This window comes from Siniperca chuatsi, linkage group LG16 (assembly GCF_020085105.1).
Source record: "Siniperca chuatsi isolate FFG_IHB_CAS linkage group LG16, ASM2008510v1, whole genome shotgun sequence".
Lineage (NCBI taxonomy): Eukaryota > Metazoa > Chordata > Actinopteri > Centrarchiformes > Sinipercidae > Siniperca > Siniperca chuatsi.
In genome coordinates this window covers 17076692-17086881 of record NC_058057.1, presented here as the reverse complement: position 1 = coordinate 17086881, position 10190 = coordinate 17076692, and the positions used below count along the sequence as shown (strand labels likewise).

Sequence of the window (10190 nt, the reverse complement as noted above, 5' to 3'; positions counted from 1 at the left end):
TCTTGTCTGCAGAAGTAAAAGGCTCAGGCTAGGCGAGCACACACATACACTATACACATACAGTATGCACTTACATCATCATCATCATCATCAGGGGAGGAGCTTCACTGAGTGTGAGGATTGCAGACTGCTACTGCAACAGGGATGACTTGAAAAGAGAAACACAGCAACACGGACATGCTTCAGTCTTTATAGCCTGCAGTCAGTGTGAAAACACAAGACTACTGCAGCCCAGTTTGAGTCATGATCACAGCATGAGAGCCTTGCCAGGGTGATGTGACTTTGGTTTCCTCAGGACAGCAGCATGGCATCACCCAGGCACTATGGACACTCTGCTCGGGATATTGCCAACGTGATGCAGAAGCTGCAAGGTAGGCGTAAAATGCTTACTCACTCACACTGCTCCACTTTGGTTTGCAGCGTTTTTAGAGGTGACCTAGTGCTTGGCATGACACAGCAAAACAGTATGCGCTAAAGACACTTACTGTAAAAATGTCTTTCATGCATCTCTGCTCATGACCCCGTAAGTCTTATCTGTGGAGTGTTGGAATTCAAGTTTTTTTATGGCTTAAAAATGTGTGGTATGGGAAGGACATAACTGAATGGGATGTGCAATGTCACAATATGTAGTACTCTGGTACGTTGGACTTTTTTAGGTTTATTTTAACCTGAATGCACCCTAACCCATGAGGACTTGTGTCACCTTGGGTACAAAAATGGAGGTCCCCACAGGTAGAGACTGCTTTTTTGAGGGTTAAGACTTGGTTTTAGGGTACAAGTTACAATTATGTTAAGGTTAGGGTAAGGGTTAAGGTTAGAAATTTAGTTGTGATGGTTAAGGTTAGGGTAAGAAGCTAGGGAAAGCATTATGTCAATGACTGTCCCCCACGTGGTTAGTAAAACAAACGTGTGTGTTTCTGTGTGTACCTGCATGCATGTGCACACATACAGTTCAGAATGTGCATGTATATGTCTGTATCAGTTTCTGTATGTGGATAGACAGGGAAGCAGACAATAGCAAAGCTAATCCCCAGAGAAGCTGACAGGATGAAATCTATTCCTCCCTCTTGCTGCTTCTCTTGCTGCTGCTGTTGTTAGCAGGACCCTCTTATTATGGACAGTCATATCCTCAGCCTACTGTACATATAACTTACTCTGGCTATAACACTGGCATAAATTACAGCCATGATGTTTATTCTTTTTAACCTTTGGCACATTAAAATGAGCAATTCTGACTTTCTTATCTTATCTCACCTCTGCTCTAACTTTTCTTTCATTTGTACACTGTATTTACAGCAGATATCAGCATTTATTCAGTCTCTTCCCCTTACTAGAAGTCAAATAATGGGGGTGTGTCTTTTTTGTACTGTAGCTATTTCACAAGCCTCCACTGTAAAACAGTGTTTCTCTATGTGGCAAAATCACACATCCCTTACTGACAGCGTCAGATTGATGACACTTGCAAAGTAGCAGGGAAGTCAGGTGACACTAGAGTTGAGATCCAATATGGCAGCTCCCTGTGTGGCTTCTGAGGTGGCAGTTTCTGTGAAAGCTGAGAACAGCATCACCAGCCACGTGGCTCCTCTGCATCACTGTGTGCAGGTGTGGGTGCACACTTTGAATCCCAATTGTACTCCGATTGATCTAATTTTAGAAACTTAAACTGTCTCTCCAGTGCAAGGGCAGATTGACTGATGTATTAATACATATTCTGTGAGAACTAAAACAATTTATCACATTGCAGTGGTGTAACATTGTTCCATTATTTATGTAGAAGGATACAATTCACTACTCAAAAACTAAAACAAATCATCCACAAGGAGACATCCCTGTTTTGTGAAGCTGCATAATATTTTTATTTACACTAAAAATGTTGGCATTTCAGATCTTTGCAAACTAACAATGTATACCGGTAGAATATGCAGCCATAAGGGAGTCCACTGCTTGTTGCTACATTCAGGAGTCTCATTTAACACTATGAGGCAGTAAATGACATGAGCTGTAAATAATGCAGGTTTGTCCCAATTGTGGCTTGTTCCAAAAATACTCTTCTGACTGGATCCTGTGGTTGGGGGTGTGTCTTGCTGTGGTACACATAGACAATGTTAATGGCTACTGAATTACATGGGTGTCTTCTGCTTGAAGCCTTGAGTAGAGATATACTATAAGTCTGTGTGTGAATGGATTTGCTTGGACATCATCTACATTTTTTTTTCTTCACAAATCACTCTATGTTATATACGTTCTCCTCTGAGTACATGATCACATTAGCTTATTTACAGGACAGGGACATGGAATCAAATTTGACGTGACATTTTATTTGATTTGCTCTGGTTGCCATCCATCTCCTGGGAGACAAGAGCTGAACCTGTGATGATATCATCAAGAGGTTTTGTAAGAATCAAAGAGGAACACTCATGTTTTCATTAGTCTGAACATAAAACAGCTCATAGCATAAGTGGAACATAACATAAGCATGTGTTCCACATGTGTTTGGTATCATGCAGTATTTCTAGGTAGTCAACAGGGTAGCTTGCTTTTCATTTCTCAGGGTTGCTGTAATTGTGTCTCTCCAGAGGGATAATTGTTCAGAAATTTGTTATATTGATTTGTTATGTTCACATGTTTTTAGGGAAAACTTGATCTAGTTTGTGATCTCCTGAGAGTTAAATATAGGTAATCTAATACCATTTGTATGTCTTTTTAAAGCCCGATGAGATTAAAGTATTTTATTCCTCCTCTCAAGAGAGGACAATGTTCTCAAATTAGCCACATTCCACAAATCACCAGATACCATGAAATGAATGAACTATACTCCCTTTCAGGCTCAATTTGGAAGCTGTTAATAACCGTTCAATGCAACATCAATATAATCAAAACTTTTGCCCCAGTTTTGGGTCGGTGTTTTTCTCCTTTCAACCATCTCTTTTGGTGTACCTCTCTGTTGCAGTGGAAAAACAGCAATTAGTGACACCATATGGCAGAGAACGGCGAGGCCGCTTTGAACACCTCCCAGCCTGAACGCCTCCATATGCTGTGGAATTTGCCTGTTTGTTGTCTCTCATTAATGAGAAAAGCGATGCACTGTTTTTCCTATTTCAATTTCTCACCTGTTTTCTCCGTCTTGGGCGGCAGAGGCATACTTTCCCGCCTACGCCTCTGGGTTTTACCGTCTGCTATCCTATCAAGTGGACAAGTTTGCTAAGTCTCACTGTGTTGGGAGCACCTGCTTGAGTTTTCTGTGTAGGCTGTATGTAATCCTGTACTGGCAATTTGCTTGTGATCAGATAATAAAGACGGAGATTGCCGCAGATTGAGTTTCTCAATCAGTTCAGGATTTGTGGTTGGTGTTATGCAAAGCATAGCGACTGCATTTAAGGAAATTCTGAATTAAGGTCCAATTTTTATAAGAGCCTGCTAATGTCATTTTGTTCAAGGAGGATGCTGGGCTGGAAGAAAGGTGAAGAAGAGGGTAAAGGGCAAGGGCAACAGAGGTCAGCCCATCTGGAAGATATGAGTACCACACTGTGAGTACTGGATGGATGAAATAGGGATGAGAGAGGCAGCGGGAAAAGCAAGAAAATGAGACTGGACAAGCAGGGGGGAGAGAGAGAGCCCACACACCAGTTTTTAAGCTCCTGATTGCTAGTGGGACTGGCACAGATCCTCAGGTTGGCACAGGGCCAGGATGACATCCTGTTGCCAGGGGCGACATTATGGTTTGGCCGCAGCCAAGGAAGGCCCAAGCAGACGGTCACCTTGAGCCATGCCAGCCTACTGTTTAATTCTGACACCACCATTTATCGTCTGCAGCTCTGGATACCACGTCTTTACACACATGTGCCCACACTCACACACAGACACCGAAACAAACACTTGGTGTTAAAAATAGCTGTGATGCATCCCCCCCCCCATCATACCACTGGGAGTCAGCAGTTTAGCTGAGTGGTTAAACAGACACAGAACAGGTCCTCAAGGCCACCAGACCATTAACATGAAGCCATTACTCTGTTGTAGCCTCAGAACTGTGGCAGTAGGGCCAGTGTGGGATAAAGCATTGCGTTGTTATTTATTCTGCTGTTTCTTCTCCTTGTCTTTCCAGATTGTATTTATGAGTCGTTGCCATAGCGGCCGTCGCATGACACCCAGCACAGGCTTTTTTTTGCCCTGTGGGTTTATTGGCCATGTCTGGTTCAGCTTCTGCTTCTGTAATAGAACATTATGTTTGATAAAATGGTGTGTGTGTGTGTGTGTGTGTGTGTGTGTGTGTGTGTGTCTGTATGCTAAGAGGTATTTGTGTTTAGTCCATGCTAGTCAGTTCTCAATGAAAGCTTCTATTGCAGATTAGATTATAATCTCTTTTAACCTGACAATCATTGAGGGTTTGAGTGACATTTCACAAGATTAGGTCACTGGGGGTCCCACCCATACAATATGGAGGGTTGTCTTCCATCATCTGCTCTGAACCCTCTTTCAAAGATCACACCTTCATGAAGGTCAAATATATTTTATAATTAGTTTAAACCAGGAGGGAAGAAAGTGACAAAAACTCTGGTAGTATTGATTCTCTTTTTTTTCTCTGAAGAAATTACACCTTGTTTTGGCATTTCTGCCATATTGGATGTCTTCACGAGGCAGATTGCCTAAAATGCTATGCAACACAAGCAGCCTTTAATGAAACTGACCGTACAGAGAGACTCTGCAGATGTAATGAAAGGAGTATTTACAGGATCTTGCAATACAAGGTATTGTTGACCCTGTATGTACCATTGAATGTACTGTAATGTGTAGCAAAATTACTGCTTTGGGTCACACTGATTCCATGATGCAGTCCCTTCAGCATTTATATAACATCTCTGATTCTGTCCGTCAGATTGAGGCATCAGATAGTTTTGATGGACGTACAGAACAATGTCCTCACAGATAAAATCCTGACATCTGAGCTTGTGACCCCAAGACACATTCAGCCTCTGTCTGCAATACTTTGAGTCTCATGCATGCTCTTATCTTTCACCCACAGACACCTCTGTCCATTTTTTCACCTGTCACAATGTGATTGGATAGTGGAAAATTTTGCCTTTGGCGGTCCATTTAGCACTTAAAGTTTTTAAATAGAGGTCAGATTGTGATGCCCTGACCTCTGAGAGGTCAGCTGGCCAGATAATGTGATGATTTCAGCATACCTGAGTTAGTAGTGAAATAAGTATTTCCCAGTTTTCATTTTAATCTGCTCGGAGCACCAGAAGGGTTGAATATATCACAGCAGTAGATATTGTCAATCAAGAGCATTGACATTCAAAGTACACCTAAACTAGTCTGAGCCTTTCATCACTCATTTTATTATCCTGTTTATAAAAGCCAACTTATCTTGTACATATCTATGCAAAATTAGGCGCTTTCTCAGCTGTTTACTTGTGCAGTGTCATTGTTTACTCCTCCTGGATTCAATTACCATGTTCCCATGTTCCTGGAAGGAGGGGGTCCATCATCCCTTTTCATTTACCTTCAATGGAAAACAAAGCAAAGTGCTGTATTTATGAAATGTTATTTCCTGTTGTGTTGCATGCTGACATCTGTCCCCTTGGGCCCTTTCTCACTCTGAGGGTTCCTGCTCCAGATACCAACACAACCTGCCACCTGACATAACAAACCCTGTTTTCCTGCTTTTAATAATTCAAGAATGTTCAGTGAGAAAAGGGGAGCATTCAGGTGACGTTTAGGAAATTTGAAGGAAATGAACCTTTTATAGAATGACATTAATAACTGGACAGGTGATTGTGGACAGAGTTATACAAAAGGCGTACATCTGATGGTTGCAAAAAGAACTGGATTAGATTCACTCTCAGTAAGACAGAAAATGGGCCCCAGCTGGATAAGCATAAATACATTCAAGTGGTTGTGTGCGACAGGATTTTGTAGATGATTCTGGCTTTGTTCCAGTCAGTATTTTTATTTCACAGCGAAGATGAGACTTATAACTGAATTTACTGCTCTGGCCACAGTGCTGACTCCAGTCCTTTCACTTTACTTGTCCCTGTAATGTGTGGCAGGCCACTGAACCTGGATAAAGAGCTTAGACTGTCTGACCCACTCATGCTCTCCCACACACACAAAGCATCACACAGGCAGAAACATACACACACACTCACAAAATCATCACACACATTCATAGAGAGGCACAGAGAAGCATCAAGCTGAAAATATTTTTTTTTTCAAAGCCAAATTGAGTCTTTTTAAGGCTCTTAATGCCATTGAATGCCATTTTGATATGACCCCTGGTGCCTCCAGTGGAATAGATGCTTTGTATTTGCCGCATGTTCAGTCTGTTTGTGTGTGGTGTTAAATGTGGGTTTGTTCAGCTGAATGTATTCACCTGATAAAAGAGACTTTGAAAAGTAAGAGCAAGATTGTAGCTCAAATCCAATAAGGCGCATTGTAACATGGTTTTGCCACAGGATAATATTTGATTTTCTGCAGCATCCTTGTCAGAAATTAATCAAATTAATAGTTTAAATTTTTTTTTAACCCTAGGTGATAATAGTTTTTCAGATTTATTTGTTCAAACTTCATGTTATATATATATATATAATTTTTTATTAAATTGTTTCGGTTTTTTTTACATTATAAATACCTTTTTAATTTTTTCACTTTAATATATTGGCATGCTCATCTGCTTCTTGCTTTGTGTGTGTGTGTGTGTGTGTGTGTGTGTGTGTGTGTCAGTACTGCAGGTGCTGAAATTACTGTATCTGTGGCCTGGCTTTAATGAACACTGTGATATTTGGACATTTTTGTTAACAACAAAGTGCCTTCTCTGCACATCTGGTACTGAAAAGGGAGTGATGGTGCTTGAGAGAGGAAAGGGGTTGTTTTGATAATCACTTTGACTTGTTCCCCCCTTCTTACTCTCTTTAATGTGGTGTCATTATTACTGAAATGTAATTAGCTATGCTAATGGTATGGCATTTGGACTTCCGTCTCAGCACTTATGTTGGGACTGATAAAAATGTGCTGTAAATGAAGTGGGATGGCGAATGGAGAGGGTGAATGGGTACGTGAGGGTTGAGTGGATGTGCTGAGGGTGTGATAGAGGGTGTTATTGAGTGTTAGGGCTAAAGTACTCCGGCGGAAGTGCAGAGAAGGGTTTTTTTAAATTAGGAATTGTTGGGGTGAAAGAGAAGAGCTGGAATCAGGAAGTGGATAAAGAAGCTATTGGGAGGAGTAGAGGGCCAGAAAAAGCCACCAAAACCTGTTAAATCACTTTGTGTGTCAGTGCGGTGGATTACCAATGTGTGTGTGCCGGTGTTGGGTGTGTGCTTGTGAATGTGTCTATGTGTGTGTGAGTATGGCGCAATTAAGGGGTACCTCTCTAGTACACAACAAAGCCACCCATTTAGTGCATGATAGCTTTAACAGGCATGTTCCATTAATGTTGTACTGCAAAAGAAAATGCATTATCGCTAGAGAAATCTAAAGGGCTCCTGTATAGCAGCACGGTATCAACACTGCCATTGTGACTCACTAGAGCTATTCATACTTCCATTGTACTATACTGAATTTAAATGTCCACCAGCTTGAATAATATAAGGATGATATAATTAAATTAATGCATTACTAAATTAATACTTGATAGCAAAGTGTGTCTGTAACCTTGTACAGTATATGTGGAGTGCCTGTCCATATCTGACTGACCATAATCGCGGCTCATGAGTTGTGGAGTCATTAATAGATTAAGAGAGATCAGAGATGCTCAAGTGCGGTGCAGGGTCATCTGGGAGGCTGCAATTTAAAAGCTGAGCTTATGCTTATGCTTGTTCATTTTTCTGTCCTGACATGTCCTGTCTTGTCTTCTCTTGTCTCTGTTCAGTATTTCTTCAGACCAGACACTTTACACTTTACATACTTAAAGCTTTACTTATCCACTAGGTGGCGCTGTGTCTCTATACACTCCTCATATGGCTAAATAAGAAGTCTCGGCTGCTCAGAACCCAAATATCCTTAGGGTGAATAGATTACAATACGAGCAGAAGCAGCGTTATTCCACCCTCTAGGAGGCTGTTTGTTTTTCCTTTAATGGCTGAAAAGAGGCTGTTCCTCTTCTCCTCAGGAAGCATCGCACCCCGCAGACATACCTGTGTGAACGCCGGGCACTGACCCACATCCAACCTCTACAACCTCAGAGAGGGATTTGGTGTTTTGTAGGGCTGCCAGGGGCTCCATTAGGGATCCAGACCAGCTGAGGTTCAGTCTGTTTTACCCCAATCGAAAGACTGGAACACTCTTGAGGTCTGCAGCCTAAAGGAGTGTGTTGGTTTATTCTCACACATACAGTAGACGTGAAAATGATTCTGTCTCCATTCAGCTTATTTTATTGTCTGTGTGTGTGTGTGTGTGTGTGTGTGTGTGTGTGTGAATGTGTGTGCACCTGCTTGCTTCTGTCAACTCCCATGGTGAAGTCTAATAAGTCCCATGAATCCTCACCATCTTGTTTTGATTTTGTCCCGCAGTTGTTTTTCTAAACAGTTTAGCTCTCCAGGGAAGTTCATCTTTCTCACTTTCTGCTGTATTGCTGCTAACTGGAAGAATTCTCTAAAACATACGGACAAAAATAGATACCGTGTGTTTTAATAGACTATATGGACTTCCAGCATGGCTATAATTGGTCTTCATTTTCTGTTGCTTCCTAGTAAATTTACTGTATTAAACCAAATTCATTATCAGGCTAAATGGATCCTCATTGACGGGTTCAGCACCTTGGATAGTTCCTTAACACTACTGAAGTGTAGCTCTTCCAGGAATAATTTATCAGACAATACCTTTAACGTGGCAGACAGACTAATATAAATAGAAACAAATTGTGCATGGGCTCAATCTAGTCAATATAGTCTGTTCCATTATTTACGTCACTGACATTGTGTGGGCTGCATAAACAGCAGTACATAAAGAACAATAGATTTTTGTCTTTTTGTCTGGCTGTAGTTTGGGCTAAATGATTTTCTTGCAGTAATATTATTGAGTAGGGATTGTGAATGTGTGCAATGTGAGTGTCCCACTGGATTCTGCTTTCCACTGATGTAAAATTGTTTTTATAGTCTAGAGTGCGCAAGTAAAGGCAATGTATATGTAAATACGAAAAACAGGACTGCATGAATATTTCTTTGAACTTACTCTTACTTACTTACTCTCAGTCCATCTAAAATACCTGTGCATGCATACACACACTTAGGCACATACACAATAATCTTGGTGTATATACAGAAATGTAAAACGGACACTGACAGACACTCATTTCAAAGACAGGCCCGTGGAAAAGGCTCATGGTGGCACTATGACGGCCAGTTTCAGGGCTGTTAACGGGAGGAGTGTCAGCAGTGTGATTATCAGCAGACAGATAGCGGATGACAGCTGCCATTGGTTATTGATGACTTTCATAATTAAAATCCCTTATGGGGGGAACCCGAAGAACAAAAGGGAAAATCACACAAATGATGAATGGTCCTTTCATCTTTAAGGCTGATATAAGACCCACCAGGCTATTCTGCATTAATATTGCTTTCCTGGAAACTCTCTGAATATGGTTTCAAAGAAGAGCCCAGTGCTTTTGATATTGCCAGAGCTCGTGTGTGTGTGTGTGTGTGTGTGTGTGTGTGTGTTAAAGAATATGAGGGACAAAATATGAGGAAAATAGACAGACTGAATACGAGTGAGCATAGGTCAGACAGAAACAGAGATACAAATCAGACTGTGAAAAGGAGAAGAGGTCAACGTACTGCAACACTAGTATTTTCTGCTATAATTTTACTGCAGCAGTGGAGGGGGTTGGGGTAATTTTGGCTCCATAACACAAGTTTGCTTCTGATCCAGTCCCTAGTATCAGCTCTAGTAGCCCTTGCTGTTGGAAAGTGTCTCTTTAGATGCGGAATTCACAGTAGTTGGATGAACAATACTACTATTGTCTGCAGTGTTGTTTGTTTTTCGACTGGTTTGTCATCTAACAAGCAGTAGCACAATACAGATCACACATTCAGAGTGAATGAAGGTTAAAACACACTTAACATTGACTTCTTTGTTCTGAACTTGCCTATATTGTCTATGGACACTTTAAACTCTGATTTTGCTGTCCATACCAAACCTAACCTCAGATATTGTATTCACCTCTGTTGTATTCTGTTCTGTTCAGCACTCGCTCC

At 41.2% G+C, this 10190-nt stretch overlaps 1 protein-coding gene across 1 annotated transcript in view; it reads left to right on the top strand.

Annotated features, from left to right (window-relative positions):
• Nucleotides 1-10190, top strand: part of syne1a (spectrin repeat containing, nuclear envelope 1a) — a 134861-nt gene continuing 124671 nt past the window's right edge. The window contains exon 1 of the mRNA XM_044168435.1: nucleotides 1-371. Within this exon, the coding sequence (XP_044024370.1) occupies nucleotides 305-371 (67 nt within the window). The 5' untranslated portion in view covers nucleotides 1-304. The remainder of the gene's footprint in view (nucleotides 372-10190) is intronic.